This window comes from Meles meles, chromosome 15 (assembly GCF_922984935.1).
Source record: "Meles meles chromosome 15, mMelMel3.1 paternal haplotype, whole genome shotgun sequence".
Lineage (NCBI taxonomy): Eukaryota > Metazoa > Chordata > Mammalia > Carnivora > Mustelidae > Meles > Meles meles.
This window is the reverse complement of record NC_060080.1, coordinates 25,716,408-25,735,468: the sequence shown is the minus strand read 5'-3', so window position 1 is coordinate 25,735,468 and position 19,061 is coordinate 25,716,408. Positions and strand designations below refer to the sequence as shown.

At 40.5% G+C, this 19,061-nt stretch overlaps 1 protein-coding gene across 7 annotated transcripts in view; it reads right to left on the bottom strand.

Moving 5' to 3' along the window:
• SPAST (spastin) overlaps positions 1–17,701 on the bottom strand; it is a 57,454-nt gene extending 39,753 nt beyond the window's left edge. For 4 of the 7 annotated variants that reach the window (XM_045979647.1, XM_045979652.1, XM_045979648.1 and 1 more), the window contains exon 1: positions 16,511–17,700. In XM_045979647.1, the coding sequence (XP_045835603.1) occupies positions 16,511–16,925 (415 nt within the window). In that variant the 5' untranslated portion in view covers positions 16,926–17,700. Of the gene's footprint in view, positions 1–16,510 lie in introns of all 7 variants that reach the window. The other 3 variants (XM_045979649.1, XM_045979650.1, XM_045979651.1) reach the window with 2 other exon arrangements.
• Positions 17,702–19,061: the final 1,360 nt, after the last annotated feature.

Below are 19,061 nucleotides of genomic sequence, written 5' to 3'. Positions count from 1 at the left end.
CCTGGGTGGCTCAGTGGGTTAAGCCTCTGCCTTCGGCTCAGGTCATGATCTCAGGGTCCTGGGATCGAGCCCCACATCAGGCTCTCTGCTCAGCTGGATGCCTGCTTCCTCCTCTCTCTCTGTCTGCCTCTCTGCCTACCTATGATCTCTCTCTGTCAAATAAAAAAAAAAATTTAAATTACAATCTAACAGATAAAAAGTCCCTTTTTTGTGCTTCTTCCCATTCCAATGCTCCTCTCCTTTCTAGAAACCACTATAATATATCAGTGTATATCTTTCTAGTACCTGTTTTTCTATTGTTCCTATTTTATTTGTATAGTTTCATTTAAAAATTTTATATTGCTTTTGAGATCTATGTTGGTATATAGAGATCTAGTTCATTAACTTTTACTTCCATGTAGTATCCTTTTTTTTTTTTTTAAAGATTATTTATTTATTTATTTATTTGACAGACAGAGATCACAAGTAGGCAGAGAGGCAGGCAGAGAGAGAGAGAGAGAGAGGGAAGCAGGCTCCCTGCCGAGCAGAGAGCCCGATGCGGGACTCGATCCCAGGACCCTGGGATCATGACCTGAGCCGAAGGCAGAGGCTTAAACCACTGAGCCACCCAGGCGCCCTCCATGTAGTATCCTTTATCATCCTACAATTTATTCAACTATTTTTCTATTAAAATATATTTAGGTTGTTTCCAGTTTTTCAGTATTTCAAATAATGAGGCAATGAACATGCTTATACCCGTCCTCTTATGTACATGTGCCAAATTCTCTAGGGTATATGTTTAAGAGGTAGAGTTAATAAGCCACAGTTCATTTCCATTCACTAGGAATGAACAAACTACTATTTGAGAGTGCTTGTACCAACTTCCACTCCTAATAGCCGAGTATGACAGTTCTTACTGGCAACATCCAAACCAATGTTTTAAGGAGTTTTAGTACATTACTGTAGGCAAATTAAATGATTACATGGGGCACCTGAGTGGCTCAGTACGTTAAGCATCTGACTCTTAGTTTCAGCTCAAGTCATGAACTTGGGGTCATAAGATTGAGTCCCACACTGGGTTCTGTACTGAGCGTGGAACCTACTTAAGATTCTCTCTTACCCTCTCCCTCTGATTCTCCCCATTCTGCTTGTGTGTGTGAGCACGTGCATGCACACATGCACGCACACTACTCATTCTAAAAATAAATAAAGTCACATGCTTAATAATGACTCAATTACCTAACATTCTTTGATAGGAGGTCGTTGACTTGCTACATCAGTTGAATCTCACAAATCAGTATGATGGTAGAAAATGCCTAAGTAATTCTCACAAGACTTATAAGTACAAAACTGCTGGCGAAAGGACAGACATATAGGTCAATAGAACAGAAGAGAAAATCCAGAAATAGACCCACACATATAACACTGATTGACTTTGACAAAGATGACAAGGTAATTCCTTGAAGAAAGAATAGCCTTTTTTAAAAAAACAATGCTAGGGGCGCCTGCGTGGCTCAGTGGGTTAATGCCTCTGCCTTCGGCTCAGGTCATGATCTCAGGGCTGGCTCTCTGCTCAGCAGGGAGCCTGCTTCCCCCTCTCTCTCTTTGCCTGCCTATCTGCCTCCTTGTAATTTGTCTGTCAAATAAATAAATTAAAAAACAAAACAAAACAATGCTAAAATCATTGCCAAGGCATGCCTTGGTGGCTTTGTCATTAAGCATCTGCCTTCAGCTCAGGTCATGATCCCAGTGTTCTGGGATTGGGCCCCGAGTTGGGCTCCTTGCTCAGCCAGGAGTCTGCGCTCTCCCCGTTGCTCTTGCACTCTTTCTCTCTCTCTCTCTCTCCCCCTCCCAAATAAATAAATAAAATCTTTAAAAAAAAATGATGCTAGAATGATGGCCATCCATATACAAAACAAAAACAAAAACTTCAACACAGAAAAAATTTGAAATGGATCACGCACCTAAATATAAAACCTAAAACTATATAACTTATAGAAGAAAAGATAAAATTCTTCATGATCTTGACTTAGGCAGAGATTCACAACATAAAAATCACAAACCTTAAAAGGATATAACTGATAAACTAGACTTCATTAAAATTAAAAGCTCCTGCTCTTCGAAAGACAGAGTTAGATAATGAAAACACAAGCCACAGACTGACTAGAAGAAAGTATCTCAAAAACAACATGTCTAATAAAGGACACATAACCAGAATATATAAAGAACTCTTACAATACAAAGATTTTAAAAAAGCAAATAATTCATTAAAAAACAGGGGCAAAAGACTGGATAATGTATACTTTATCAAAGAGAGACAAATGGCAAATAAGTATAAGGAAAGATGTTCAACATCATTAGTTGTTAGGGAACTACAAATTAAAATCACAAGATATCACTAAGTACTTAATTTAATATTGAAAAACAAGATATCAACTATACTAAAAAAGATTTTTTTTTAATATTTTATTTATTTTTTTGACAGACAGAGACCACAAGTAGGCAAAGAAGCAGGCAGAGAGAAAGGAAGGGAAGCAGGCTCCCTGCCGAGCAGACACCCGATGCAGGGCTCAATCCCAGGACCCTGAGATCATGACCTGAGCCGAAGGCAGAGGCTTTAACCCACTGAGTCACCCAGGCACCCCATACTAAAAATTTTTTAAAGCACCTAAAATTTTAAGACAAAATATAAATGGACTTCACATAAGTTTCCAAGTGTAAATACAAAATGGTATAGCCACATTGGGAAAGAGTTTGGTAGCTGCTTGTGAAATTAACATATATTTCTCATATGACACAGCAATCCCTTCTTCTATGTATTTACCCAAAGAAATGAAAACATCAAAGACCAGTATACGAATGTTTATGGTGCTTTATTCCTAAGAGCTAAAAACTGGAAACAACCCAGATATCCATCATTTAGTGAAGGGATTAACAAACTGTGGTACACCCATACACAGAATATTACTCACAATAAAAAGGAACTACTGGTAAATGCAGGAACATGGGTGAATCTCAAAAACATTATAAATGAAAGAAGCAAGACACAAAAGGCTACACATACTGTATGATTCTATTTATACAACCCTCAGTGAAGACAACACTATAGGGACAGATCAGATCAGTGACTGCCAGGAGCTAATGGGAAGGCAAGGGGATTACAAGGGAGCACAAAGGAGCTTTTGGGGTGATAAAACATTCAGTGTATCAGTTGTTGTCATGGTTACCCAGCTGTTTGCTAAACTCACTGAACTACAAACTCCTAAGAAGGTTAAATTTCACTGCATGTAAAATATGCCTCAATAAATCTGACTCTTCAAAAGTGCAATACTCCCAACATTTATGTATAAGGATATTCACTATAGCTTGGAATATAACACCAGAACTACAATTTTCATTATAAGAGTAAAATTAGACTATGAGACAAAAGGTAGAAAATTCTTTTTAGAACATCTGTTTGAGAGGCGCCTGGGTGGCTCAGTGAGTTAAGCCTCTGCCTTTGGCTCAGGTCATGATCCCAGTATCCTGGGATGGAGCCCCACCTTGGGCTCTCTGCTCAGCGGGGAGCCTGCTTTCTCTTCCTCTCTGCCTGCATCTCTGCCTGCTTGTGATCTCTCTCTCTGTCAAATAAATAAATAAAATCTTCTTAAAAAAAAATGTTTGAAGTGATCAAAGTTTTCAAAACAGTGAAAATTACCCAAATTTGGAAAGGAAAAAAAGCCAACAAGGTGGGCCTGGCATTTGGGGCACTTTTCTACTTAAAGCAACTGCCGATTCCGAAGGCAAAAGTAGCCAAGAAACTAAGCAGAGCTTTCAGACTCACAGAACTCAGCTGACCAAATGTGAATTCCAGGGCATGCCCAAGAGAAGTAGTGGCAAAGATTCCAGGACTTGGGTTGGGAACCTGAATTAACAAAAGAGTTAAGAACTAGGGTCGCCTGGGTGGCTCAGTGGGTTGGGCCTCTGCCTTCGGCTCAGGTCATGATCTGAGGGTCCTGGGATCCAGCCCTGCATTGGGCTCTCTGCTCAGCGGGGAGCCTGCTTCCCTCCCCCCTCTGCTTGCCTCTCTGTCTACTTGTGATCTCTCTATATATATCAAATAAATAAAAATCTTGAAAAAAAAAAAAGTTAAGAACTAGGCCAGCTTGCACAAAGGCTGGAAATCATATTCAAATCACTTACCTTAAGGTAAGGGAAACTACAGCCCCTACTGTCCACTGATCACCCTTTTGACTAAATTATGGCAGAAAAATCAAATCTTCCAATGGTCTCCAAGACACAAAAGGCCCTCAAGATACTTTACAGTTCTTAGTTTCCCATTTCTCTTCCCTCTATAGCCCCAACTAACACTCAAACTCAACCAACCAGACTATATCAAATAAAAAGAAGATTGGGGTGGCAGAAACTTACATTCACTGTTACACTTGAAGTTATTAGCTAATAATTTAGTGGACTACATAATCTAAGGCAAACAATGGCCCAAAGGTCAAATATTGTCAGCCATCTGTTTTTGTATATAAAACTTAACTTGGTGGGGGGGGCGCACCTTGGCAGGGGGCGCGCCTCAGTTGGTTAAGCATCCAACTCCTGATTTTAGCTCAGGTCATGATCTCAGGGTCCTGAGACTGAGCCCTGTGTCAGGCTCTGCGCTCAGCACTGAGTCTGCCTGGCATTCTTGCCAACTTCCTCTTCTTCCCCCTTTGACCCTCCCCCCCCACCCCACTCATGCATGTGCTCTAAAATAAACTTTTTTTTTTATTCGTTTATTTGTTTATTTACAGCATAACAGTGTTCATTGTTTTGGCATCACACCCAGTGCTCCATGCAGTACGTGCCCTCCCTATTACCCACCACCTGGTTCCTCAACCTCCCACCCCCCCCGCCCCCCGCCCCTTCAAAACCCTCTGGTTGTTTTTCAGAGTCCATAGTCTCTCATGGTTCATCTCCCCTTCCAGTTTCCCTCAACTCCCTCTCCTCTCCATCTCCCCATGTCCTCCATGTTATTTGTTATGCTCCACAAATAAGTGAGACCATATGATACTTGACTCTCTCTGCTTGACTTATTTCGCTCAGCATAATCTCTTCCAGTCCCGTCCATGTTGCTACAAAAGTTGGGTATTCATCCTTTCTGATGGAGGCATAATACTCCATTGTGTATATGGACCACATCTTCCTTAACCATTCATCCGTTGAAGGGCATCTTGGTTCTTTCCACAGTTTGGCGACCGTAGCCATTGCTGCAATAAACATTGGGGTACAGATGGCCCTTCTTTTCACTACATCTGTATCTTTGGGGTAAATACCCAGCAGTGCAATTGCAGGGTCATAGGGAAGCTCTATTCTTAATTTCTTCAGGAGTCTCCACACTGTTCTCCAAAGTGGCTGCACTAACTTGCATTCCCACCAACAGTGGAAGAGGGTTCCCCTTTCTCCACATCCTCTCCAACACACGTTGTTTCCTGTCTTGCTAATTTTGGCCATTCTAACTGGTGTCAGGTGGTATCTCAATGTGGTTTTAATTTGAATCTCCCTGATGGCTAGTGATGATGAACATTTTTTCATGTGTCTGATAGCCATTTGTATGTCTTCGTTGGAGAAGTGTCTGTTCATATCTTCTGCCCATTTTTCGATATGATTATCTGTTTTGTGTGTGTTGAGTTTGAGAAGTTCTTTATAGATCCTGGATATCAACCTTTTGTCTGTACTGTCATTTGCAAATATCTTCTCACATTCTGTGGGTTGCCTTTTTGTTTTGTTGACTGTTTCCTTTGCTGTGCAGAAACTTTTGATCTTGATGAAGTCCCAAAAGTTCATTTTTGCTTTTGTTTCCTTGGCCTTTGGAGACATATCTTGAAAGAAGTTGCTGTGGCTGATATCGAAGAGGTTACTGCCTATGTTCTCCTCTAGGATTCTGATAGATTCCTGTCTCGTGTTGAGGTCTTTTATCCATTTCGAGTTTATCTTTGTGTACGGTGTAAGAGAATGGTTGAGTTTCATTCTTCTACATATCGCTGTCCAGTTTTCCCAGCACCATTTATTGAAGAGACTGTCTTTTTTCCATTGAATATTTTTTCCTGTTTTGTCGAAGATTATTTCACCATAGAGTTGAGGGTCCATATCTGGGCTCTCCACTCTATTCCACTGGTCCATGTGTCTGTTTTTATGCCAGTACCACGCTGTCTTGGTGATATATATACAAAATGGAATAGTATACAGCCATCAAGAAACCCCCAAATCTTGCCATTTGCCATGACGTGGATGGAACTAGAGGGGTATTATGCTGAGCAAAATAAGTCAATCAGAGAAAGACAGTTATCATATGATCTCTCTGATATGAAGAATTTGAGAGGCAGGGTGGGGTGTCGTGGTGGGCAGGGAGGGGAAAAAATGAAACAAGATGGGACTGGGAGGGAGACAAACCATAAGAGACTCTTAATCTCAAGCAACAAACTGAGCATTGCTGGGGTGCTGGGGAAGGGAGAGGGTGGCTGGGTGATGGACACTGGGGAGGGTATGTGCTATGGTGAGTGCTGTGAATTGTTTAAGATTGATTCACAGACCTGTGACCCCTGAAGCAAATAATACATTAAATGTTAATAGAAAAAATTTACTAGATCACACCTACTATATGAGAGTTTTGAATGTTCAGAGATCTTAAATATTGTGACAGAGAGCTTAAAATATTTGCTAAATGGCTCAATAAAAAAATGAAACCCAACACAAAATGTGACAAAGGACTTAGGCATTTTTCAAAGAAGACATAGAAATGGCCAATAAGTAAGTGAAAAAACACTCACCATCACAAATCATTAGGGAAATGCAAATCAAAACCATGATGGGGCAGTGCTTCATATCCATTAGGAAGACTATTATTTAAAAAGCCCTGAAACTAACAAATGTGGAATAATTGGAAACCCTTGTGCACTGGTGGCGGGAATGTACAAATGGTACAAGTGATGTGGAAATGCTTCTCAGTCCTTCAAAAAATTAAACAGGGAGTTACCATATGATCCAGCAATTCTACTCCTAGGTAGATACTCAAAAGTACTGAAAGCAGGGAAGCAAACAGATAGCCATATATTACTGTTCACAGCAGCATTGTTCACAATAGATGGCAAAACCCAAAGTTCATCAATAGACAAATGATTAAACAAAATGTAGTAAATACATATAATGGAATATTATTTAGCCTTAAAAACAAATGAAATCTGACACACGTTGCAAGGGTGATGAACCTTGAAAACATTATGCTAAGTGAGACAAGTCAGATACAAAAAAATACTAATGATTCCATTTAGATAAGGTACCTGAAATAGGAAAACTCATTGGTACAGAAAGCAGAACAGAAATTACCAAGGACAGAGAGAAGGAGAAAGGGAGATGAGTGGGGAGTTATTGTTTAATGGGTACAGAGCTTCTGTTTGGAATGATAAAAAGTTCTAGAAATGTACAGTGGTGATGGTTGCACAACACTGGGAATGTACTTAATGTCACTGAATTATACACTTAAAATGACTAAAACAGCAAAGTTTAGATTATCTATATCTTACAAAATGAAAAAAAAATTACTAACTGGCCCATTCTAAGCACTGTGGTGACCCTTGGTATACAGCAATGAAAATGAACAAACTACTGCCACGTGCAACAGCATAGAATAAATCGGACCAGCATATATTTTTTTTCCATTTTTTCTTTTCAGTGTTCCAGCATTGTTTATGCACCACACCCAGTGCTCCATGCAATACGTACCCTCCTTGATACCCACCACCAGGCTCACCCAACTCTCTACCCCATCCCCTCCAAAACCCTCAGTTTGTTTCTCAAGAGTCCACAGTCTCTCATGGTTCATCTTCCCCTCCAATTTCCCCCAACTCCCTTCTCCTCTCCATTTCCCTATGTCCTCCGTGTTATTTCTTATGCTCCAAAAAACCATATGATAATTGACTTTCTCTGCTTGACTTATTTCACTCAGCATAATCTCTTCCAGTCCTATGTTGATACAAAAGTTGGGTATTCATCCTTTCTGATGGAGGCATAATACTCCATAGTATATATGGACCATTTCTTCTTTATTCTTTCATCCGTTGAAGGGCATCTTGGCTCTTTCCACAGTTTGGCGACTGTGGCCATTGCTGCTATGAACATTGGGGTACAGATGGCCCTTCTTTTCACTACATCTGTATCTTTGGGGTAAATACCCAGTAGTACAATTGCAGGGTCATAGGGAAGCTCTATTTTTAATTTCTTAAGGAATCTTCACAGTTTTCCAAAGTGGCTGCACCAACTTGCATTCCTACCATCAGTATAAGAGGGTTCCCCTGTCTCCACATCCTCTCCAACACATGTTGTTTACGGTCTTGTTAATTTTTTGACCAGCATATATTGAGCAAAAGAAACCACACACAAAAGAAAACTTACCATGTGATTTCATTTATAAAGCTCAAGATCAGGCAAAACGAATCTATAGTGTTAGAGTTCGAATTGTAGGTATCTTTGCAAAGAATAGGGAAAGGTAGTAAGTGGAAGAGAACATCACTAAAGTAGGCTTCTGGAGGAATACTCTTATTTCTTGACCTGGTAGGGTTTCAAACTGCTATGTTTACTTTGAAAATCCACTAAGCACTACAGTAATTATGCATTTTATATATAATTTAACCAAAGTTTACTTAAAAACTAAAGAAATAGAAGGAGAAAGTAAAGTATATATTTTTCTCAGAAGATTTTATTTATTTGACAGAGAGACAGCGAGAGACGGAACACAAGCAGGGAAAGTCAGAGAGGGAGAAGCAGGCTTCCAGCTGGGCAGGGAGCCCGATCTGAGACCCTGGGATCATGACCTGAGCCAAAGGAAGATGCTTAGTGACTGAGCCACCCAGGCACCCCTGATAAAGTATATTGAAATGAAAAGAGTCTCAATACATTAAGGAAAAGGTCTGTATGCAACATTTTTTCCCCACAAATGAATACATATTTATGTTTACATAAATACACAAGGTCAGATAACTTATTAGGTAATCATCTCCCTAAGGATAAGATTACAGAGGATTTTCACTTTCTATATGTGTATTTCTATATGTGTATTTGTTCATTATTTTAATTTTTTAAAAGATTTAATCATTGGGGGAGGAGGGAGCACACCCATGCACAAGGTGGGGAAGGGGCAGAGGGACAGGGAAAGAGAATCTCAAGCAGACTCCACACCAAGCACAGAGCTACAGAACCGGACACATGGCTCAATCCCACCACCCCAAGACCATGACCTGAGCCAACAACCAAGAGTGAGATGGTTAACCAACTGAGTCAACAGGGGCCCCATTATTTTAATTTTTGAGTATATGCTAGTGTACAAGCAACAGAAATAGTAATGATACCCATCTTTAGATAGAGGTAGTATAGTATAGTAGATTAAGTTATGAATTATATACTGCATCTTTTCATTCAGATAGTAGTAGTAGTACCCACACTGCCACAAGGAGGGACAAAATAAGAGTAGTCTGGGATGGAGAGAGAGAGGATGTGTGTTCATGATGTTACAATACGGGGACTTAAGCCCTTGATTATCCTCTAATAGCTATATGACTTTGGGAAAGTCAGTTAATCTCACTGAGCTTTACTCTGCTAACCTAAAAACAAGATGACATTTCTTTTACCTAACCCTGAGTTGTGGCAAAAATCCAGTGAAACAGGATATGTGACAATACTTTAAAAAATAAAGCAGCACATCAATATTACTTTTACTATATTTATTATAATTGGTACATCTGTTGGCTAATTTAAATACTTCTACTTCGGAACTGCATCCGCAGTGTACGTTTGTGATGGTTCCTCATTTAAGTTATGTAAAGCCACTGCTTTTACTTATTTAGTCCTCTAGTATCTGCTTACAAAAAATTCCACGGAACAAATATACTCATTTTCCTACACAATTTTCTTTTAGGAACTTACAAGTGTCACAATTAGCAGAATAACAGGTATCTTTAAAAATCCTACAATAGGGAAGTCTGGGTGGCTAAGTCCATTAAGTGTCTGCCTTTGGTTAAGGTCATGATCCAGAGGTCCTGGGATTGGGCTCCCTGCTCAGGGGGAATCTGCTTCTTCCTCTCCCTTTGCTGGACCCCCTGCTCATGTTGGTTCTCTCTCAAATAAATAAAATCTTAAAAAAAAAAAAAAATCCTACAACAGATTTCATTGTGTGCTAAACCGCAATAAACCACAGGATCATGAAGCATCAGCGAATAGCCCCCAGATTACTCTTTTCATAGTTCACTACTATAGAAAGGATACTTTCTACTGTGTTTTAATTCAGCAAAAAGGTCATACTTGCATTCACTTTCCAACTTCAAGGTTTATCTCTGAAGTAAAGACTTTCCCATTTAACTGGGAAGGTTTTGAATCCCATGTAAAGAAATCATTTCAGTTTTGGACATTTTCTTTAAACGTTAAGAATGTGAATTAATTTATCTTCTTTGAAGTCTTTTGTATTTACCATGGGTAGTAGCTAACTTTAATTTTTTTCTACACATTTTATTTTCCAAATTCTCTTCTGAGACGCTTGCATTATATTCACATATGAGTACAAAATGATTAGTTTTATCTCTTTTAAAATAAAAGGTCAGGGCGCCTGGGTGGCTCAGTCAGTTAAGCAGTTGCCTTCAGCTCGGGTCATGACCTCAGGGTCCTGGGATCGAGCCCACATTAGGTTCCCTGCTCAGCGGGAAGCCTACTTCTCCCTCTCTCACGCCCCCTGCTTGTGTTCCTTCTCTTGCTGTCTCTCTGTCAAATAAACAAAAATCTTTATTTATAAATAAATAAAATCTTTTAAAAATAAATAAAATAAAATAAAGGTAGGATACTAAGTGACCTTAAGGGGGACTTCCATCTGTTTTTTTCTGAACCGAGGGTCACAATTAGCAAACATATTTTTATATCACTCTTTAGATAATTCCCCTTCTTCCTCAAATGTCATTTATGCGGCTGTATATCCTAAAAAGCGTAACAGAAACCAGGTATCAAGGTTTAACAATAACTCACAGGGGCTATAATCTTAAAAGGACTGTTAAATAACAGCAGTCCTGTTTTCTGAGGACCTACTCTGTGCAGGCACTAAGTATTTTACAAACACTGACTCAGTGCAGTAACTTTGCCAAGATCTTGAATAGTCAGAACTCAAATGTCATTTTGAGTACTAGGCACTACAATTTTAAAAGGATAAAGTTAGGTCCTCAAAGCTGAGAAAGAGAAAAGCAGGCCCTGACATCCAAGAGCTGGCCTGGTACTATCAGGCAGGCCTTGGTGTAACTAGGAGCTGACCTGGCATTACTGCTAGACCTGGTGATCTGTTGATCATAAGCAATTTCACAGAACATCAACATCAGATAAGGTCACTTTGTGACTGTGATGGATGAAGACAAACATGACCACTCCATAATCATGTCTAAACACAGAAAAACATGAATATTGTCCAAGCCATGAAATACCAAGCATCTTCCTCTTCAGGCTAATGAGTGCTTTTCAACCAGTTACAGCTTTAGCCTCATTCTGGCCTTCCCCCTTTCTAGATCACATTCAAGATATTTAATCATAGAATACCCCTCTTCCTGACAGCATCTAATGCAGAACAAAATCCTGCTTCCTTAAATCCTCCTCAAAATCACCTGATATAAGGCCAAATCCTGTAAGTTATTTCTAGCACCCTTTCCTGAGATGCCATGGTTCCCATCATGTGTGTTCTCCCTGCTTCTATAATAAATCCCACTTGTTCAGCCACAGGGGTTCTACTGATGGTTGACTGAAAGACACTGACAAAGCCCACTTAAGAACAACACTTAATTCTCTTCTTTTCTATTATAGCATAAAATATTTGCAAAGAGCAGCAAAGACACACGAATAAGTTTAACATGTCTATGCTATACCTTCATAGCTGTAAAACATAGTCTCTAGGATAATCACAGATTTTGTTATTTTGCTTTCCTCATTTACCAAATGAACAACTGCTGAGATTTGAGTGTGCTCAAAGTTTCATTCTATAGGATGTCTAGCATGAGTAGTTAATTCACAAGGAGAAAAAAAAGGCTACCTTAGCTCATTAATACCTTCACTAGTATTATATAGATCAAGGAGTATTATAGGTCAAAAAAGACGAAAAGTAGTAGAGAAACAGAGAATCTATACTTTGCCAGATGTCAAAAAGCCAACTACCATTGGGTGGAACATGGGGAATACAATAGTGAAAAAGAAGCAGGAAGGGTTATGGAAGATCCTTTTTTCAATAATTTAATATCCATTTACTGCCTGCCTATTCCTTAACTGTTCTCAGGATGACTAACAATACTCTTAGGAATCTAGTTACCAGGTGAGCTTTATAGGGTTTAACTGTATTCTACATTAGGGAAAATATAAATTGCAATTTAAAAAAACCAGAGCAAGAGACCAAGTTCCTACCAGTGGCTGCCTTTTGTCTCTTTAGTGCAAATGCCATTAAATATTCTTGAAGAGAAATGGGAAATGTATATCGTGTATTTAATAGAAGGTAATGCTTTTCTTGTGGAAAAGAGTGATATTATGTAAATATACATCCATCCGAATAATTCTTTCTTTGTTGTAATCATGGAAACTTTAAAGAAGAATCATTAATTGTCTGAAATCAATCCTTTCAAAATAGTGACTAGCAGTTTTTAGGGGTAAAAGAAAGTATACCAAATCTGACATCTCTGATCCCTATTCTCTATCATCACTCTGAAAATATAGTTAGGCAAGGTATTTTGTGTGTGCTTTAAATAGTGCAAGGCTGAGTTACATAGGAATACAAATTTGTATGACAACATTTTAAAAGCCTAATGTTTTAAATATGAGCTGACTAGGAATAAATATAAAAGAATTCTATTTAGACCATTTCTGTCCTTGATCCCAGGTTCTTCATTCCTACAATACCCTGAGAAACCGACTCTCTTTCATACAACACACTGGGCCCTTACTGTCAAGTTCTACATACTCCAGGTAATCAACCACACCCAGAAAACCTGCACCACTCTATTACCCAGGAGATCTTGGGCTTGTCTACTTGCAGGAGCCATGCCAAACATGTTAGATCATGTTCCGGTTAATCCAAAGACCCACTATGACAACCTCCTCTTTTCCCTCAAGTATTCCAAGGGGCCCAGTATTAGGATTACAAAACAGAAAACCTGCTTAAAGCAAAAAGTATAATGAGGGGCATAATTTTCTGTTCACCTAAACTCTGTTCCTGGTTCTGCTAATGTGAGTTCACTCTTTAAATTTCAGTTTCTCCATATACATAATGGATATAAAAGGTTATCAGTTTTCCAAGGATGTTCAACAGTTATATATCCCCAAAAAATATTTAACTCCTTGAAAAAAATGAGACATATAGTATGCATGAAAACACACACACATTTTAATGATCATAGAGCAAATGCTGTCTTACATCTTACTGGAGAGGAAGTGAGTTTTCTTAAGTAGCATCTAGAATGCATAGAGCTGTGCAAATTAACTGGTATCCAATAAATGCTTTTTTTAATGAACAGAACTCAAATATCCTTACATTAGGTAATTAAATTACTGTGTTATTCTTCTCTATTTTAAATAGTTTGGTTTTAGACAAATTTAGGCCTTTTCGAAAATTCAGTGTCAAAGCTGACTATGCCATAAGAATAAAATACAAAATAAACAGTCACCATATAAACCATATTTATACACTACCTTATTGAAATGAGATTTAATTTGGCCTTTATTATTTCAAGGCATCAAATGTTTCAATTAATTAACACCATGACAGTCTGAAATAGCCCACTTTTTCTGATGAAATAAAGTGGCTTTCAATATAGTTAGAAGCTAAGTCAGGTTACTAAGGGAATGGCAGTGCATAACATTACTAGCCCCTTGATAGTTTACCACAAAGTTAAGAAAACTTTGAAGACTGCTTTAAAGACAATTTATTTCTACCCATTCATATCTATTTTGAAACAGTGAGAAAGAACAATAAAATTCTCTTATTTTACACTGTCAAGGGTGGTTGAGAGATAAGCAGACTGTAAACGTAAACTCTTGCAACTACTGGATTAAGGCTAAAGTACAAAAAGTTTGAATATTCTAAGGGGAAATTATGAGAAAAGAACTATGACAATATAAACTGAGCTATAATTCATTTTTTAAGGAAAAATGAATATTTAACTAATTTGTTTCAGTTTGAACTAATTAGTTTCAGCACATAATACATCAGTTGTATAACACAGACTAAAAAGTTATCATAGTCCACTCTAAAGTCTACTTCAGAAACTAAAGTATAGGGGCACCTGGGTGGCTCAATCGTTAAGCGTCTGCCTTTGGCTCAGGTCATGGTCCCAGGGTCCTGGGATGGAGCCCTGCATCACTCAGTGGGAGGCCTGCTTCTCCCTCTCCCCCTGCTGTATTCCCTCTCTCGCTCTCTATGTCAAATAAATAAAAATCTTTTAAAAAACCCAAAAAACTAAAGTACAAATAAAGCAAAAAACTCTGAATAGAAACATTAACAGTAGAGAGTCGAGTATGTGATCTATGGATTGCTGAAAATATACTTTAAAAATATTTTAGAAGATTTAAATATAATAGGTGTAGTCACATATGTAATACTCTATAAGACAAGTCATAAGTTTGAAACCAAAGGTCTGATTTCTACTTGTCACTTATCCCTCCTTACGGAACCGATTTTCTCTTTAAATCTAAGAGCCTCGGGTCTTTTTTAAAATACCTAGGTTATCCTTGTCCTCTCCTCTTATCTTACCTCCCAGCTGTCATTGCCCAGCGTTAAAAAAAAATTTCCTTGTATTTTCTGGCATTTTCTTCCTAAATACTACAATGAATTTACCCTTAAACGTATTCCCCCTATTCTAAAACATCTTTTGACCTAGATTAGTAAACTTCTGGGGACCCTACTGTAATTGGATCGTGCACTCAAACAGTGCTTCTCTAGGAAGGGATGATGGTACCCTTATTCATTCTCACCAAGGATCATTCAATGTTCCAAGAGATGGTACAGAATGAAACAGTTAACAAAAACTTCCTTCCACAAACACATGGTATTTTTTTCTTAAACAGAACTCTTTCCTAGAACTCTCTTCTTCTATAGATTTTTTAAAAGTAATCTCCACATCCAACGTGAGGCTTGAACTCACAACCCCAAGATCAAGAGCTGCATGTTCCACCCACTGAGAGAGCTGGGTGCCCCCTTCCTAGAACTCTCTTAAACTCCACTGTCCTTACAATCAAAACCATGAACACCTGCTTCTTCTATCATACTTTTCACTCCTAGGTTCCACAAAGGAAATAGGTTTCAACAAAACTAAATTCTAGAACAGTTTCTGCAGTTGACAGTAGTAAGAGATTCTACAAATGACCTGCAGAATGTTGTTTTTTGGATAATTGACAGTGCAAATGAGTACCTAACTGAAGTGATAAAAAAACTTCTTCGTTAGTTACAGGAAAAAGATCTTTGCATATTGGAGGCAGGGATGAAAGGAGGGATTTTCAAAATGTTGCAAGACTCCTAACTTCAGTTCTCATCTTCCATAAAAAAGTGTTCATTAGGAATTAGCATAGGTTTGGAATGACCTGCTTTAATCTTTTGAGCCTCAGTTCCTTCATCTGCAACATGCTGATACTAACAGTACTTTCACCTCATAAGGTAATTGTGAGGATTAAGTAAAGAACACATACAAAGCTAACAGTACAGTGCTTGGTGCACTGAACGACTTAAAAACGTTAGTTTCAGAAATCTGAAGGATATAGTATTCTTGCCTTCATTCAGAAATTAAAAATCCTAAAAAAATAAAAGAAATATAACTGTTTCAAGTTATATTGAGAAACTTGGAGGCTACTTTGGAATACTGATTTAGATGAAATAAAATCTAACAGGGACAAAAGTTTCATGTTGAAATAGAACTTTATAAAAAAATACCTAGAAGTCGTTATATTGATAAAATGACTGTCACGAAACTTTAAAAAATGCCAATTCAGCTATAATCATATGCAGCTGTTCCTTTCAAAATTAAGTTACCATTTGTTCTTTTTTTTTTTTTTTTTTTTGACACTACAGTACTCTGCTTTCATTAAAAGCCTATAACAAGACACAGCTTCTCCGATACCGAAACCTTTTGGAAACCTGGCTCAGAGGAAGCCACACATTGTTTACAGTGCAAGAAAGAATCCGTGTGGTCATTCTAGAACAACTGTCACTGTCAACAGCACGACTGGCTGTCTTACAGGGACTTGGTTCATGCAGAAGTGTAGGGGAAGGCTGGTGTCTGAAACAAAGTCGACAGCCAGGGTGACTGAAAGGAGAGAGGTTTAACTGAGAATCATAGAGGATAAGAGTGGGACTGCGGTGAAGCCGCCCGGGGTGGGCGGGGGGAGAAGATCAATTCCGGGGTTGCACCGCCCGCTCCCGAAGGAAAGGGACGCAGGTGTTGCCCTCCCTGGGCGACCCCACAGCTTGCTTCCCGGAGCCGCCTCCCCCTCCCTCCAGCCCCGCACTTACCTTTCTCGTCCTCATCGATGCGCAGGGCAATGGAGATGTACTCGAAGGCCTGTTTGTGGAAGGCTCGGACGCTCTCGGCCTCCCCGCCCGGCACTGGCGCCGGGGGCGAGGCCGAGGCCGGCGCCGGCGCGGCCCGGGAGCTCCTCTTGGCAGCCATGAGGGCGCGGGAGAAGCGCTGGCAGAGCCACACGAAGAGGAGCCCCAGGTGGAAGGCGACCAAACGCAGCAGCGCGAAGCCTACGAACAGCGGGTAGGAGAAGTAGTACAGGTTTCGCTTATGCAGCGACTCGGGAGGGGGGGCCGGTCTGGGGGCGGGACGGGCGGGGGCCAGGCAGGGGGGCGGAGGCCTGGGAGGCACCGGGCTGCTGTAGCCGCCGGAGCCTTTCTTCTTCCCTCGTCCACCCGGAGAATTCATTCACAGCTCCCACTGCCGCCGCCGCCATAACCCGCCTCCCGCAGACCGACGGCGACCAAGCCACGGCGGCGGCCACTGGGACGGCGAGGGCCACAGACACCCGCTCGCCCGCCGGTCCCGGGAGCTCGGCACCTCCACGCGCTGCTCGCCGGCCCCGCCCCTTTCTCCTCGCTCGGCCAGGAGCACAACCCCTTTCCTCCTCCTGCGGTCGGTGGTTCCTGCCCCTCCCGCTCGGTGTCCTCTCAGCCTCCTGGTAGCTCCGAGCGGTGGCCGCGCACGCGCACGCCTGCCCTTGTCTTTCTCCAGCGCGCGCGCGCACGCCGCCGTCTTTGTTGCCCTGAGCTCCTAGTGCGCGTGTGCAGCTCCCGCCCCTCGGGCTCTTCCGTGTGGAACTACAGTTCCCAATGTGCAATTCAGCTACGTCGTCGTCAGGGATCCGTCGCTCTACAGACTGCGCTATCCCCGGGGAGTTGCTTACGCTGAGAACCTTGGTCGTCAACTTACCGTGGGGACAGCTGCGGTTAGGGCTCGCTCGACTGGTTCGCAGGGCTACTATCTTGCCGTGCTATCGCTCTTATATTTTTTTCAGCATTTTCTGCCAGTCTCCAGCGAAGGATGATTGATCTGACTTCCATCTCAAAAGTAATGGGTACCGTGAAAACAATCTCAATGTCCATCAATAGGAAAAGAATTAAATGAATTTTGGAATACCCATATGTAATTCTGTGGAGCATTTATAAAGAATGAGGTGGATCTTTATGTACTGATAAAGAAGGGTGTCATTGAGGGCACCTGGGTGGCTCAGTGGTTTAAGCCCCTGCCTTCGGCTCAGGTCATGATCCCAGGGTCCTGGGATCGAGTCCCGCGTCGGGCTCTCTGCTTGGCGGGGAGCCTGCTTCCTCCTCTCTCTCTCTCTCTCTCTGCTTGCCTCTCTGCCTACTTGTGATCTCTCTCTGTCAAATAAATAAATAAAATCTTTAAAAAAAAAAAAAAAAAAGAAGGGTGTCATTGATTATTTGTTAGGTGAAAATAGGATATTACAGACCAGTGTGATGTGATCGTATTTTGTATTAAAAAGAATAAAGGGAAAGAAAAAAGTAATGGAGACCAATCTAGGAATTATTCTCTGAGAGGGAAGGAACTTCAGAGACATATAAACTTAAAGTCACCAAAACCAAAAATGTTAGTCCAGTGAAACGAAGTGAACAATTCTAGTATATGTGCTGCCGAAGCGAGCACCGAAGTGAACAATTCTCGAGATTTAGTTAGTATGTGTTTAGATGTCTGTTTTGAAGAATTAGTTTGAATAGGGGCATTCCTAGGTTTCACACAGTGATCATCCCACAGTTTACTGAAAATCCAAACTGGGCTTTGTTTGTTTGTTTGTTTAACCTACTGGATGTCCCTTCCTTTGGGAACTACCTGCTCACCTCTGCTGCCTGTATACCAATGACCTGCAAGCACTGAACCCGGCCTCCCAGATCAGAGATGGAAACACGAGGTTACTATACTCTCCTAGAAACTGAAATTTGGGGTGGACACACTGGAATAGAAGGTACTAGGAACTGAGTGCTCTAAAAAGCTGGTGTGTCAGTTTGTCTCATTGAGATCCCCAGAGCTGCCAGTTTCCTGGACTGGTCACTTGATAGTGTAACCTATCCAATAAACTATTCAGTCTGTTTCTCTGTTTCTCTGATGCTCTCTCCCTTTGCCCATCTATCTCCCTTTTTCTCCTCTCTTCTCTTTTTCTTTTTACTTGGGTTAACCATAGTTGTTTCTTATTACCTAAAAATAAGGAGTCCTAACTGATATAAAGTTCCCATTGTTTACAGAGTGAGATTTGGAAAAGCTTCACGCCAGCTTCCAAAAATCTCCATATTCTGGCCACAACTTTATTTAAATTTCCCCACCACTACTCCCCTACAAACATAAATTATTGCAGAAATGATCTGTCCCCTGTTCCCCTCCAACTGCTCCCTACCTGTGTTCCTGCCTCTGCGTTTCTATCAATTTCTCATTCTCAAATGTCCTCTCTCACATCTGATTTCTTTTTAAAGATTTCACTTACTTATTTGACAGACAGAGATCACAAGCAGGCAGAGAGGCAGGCAGGGAGAGAGGAAGAAGCATGCTCGC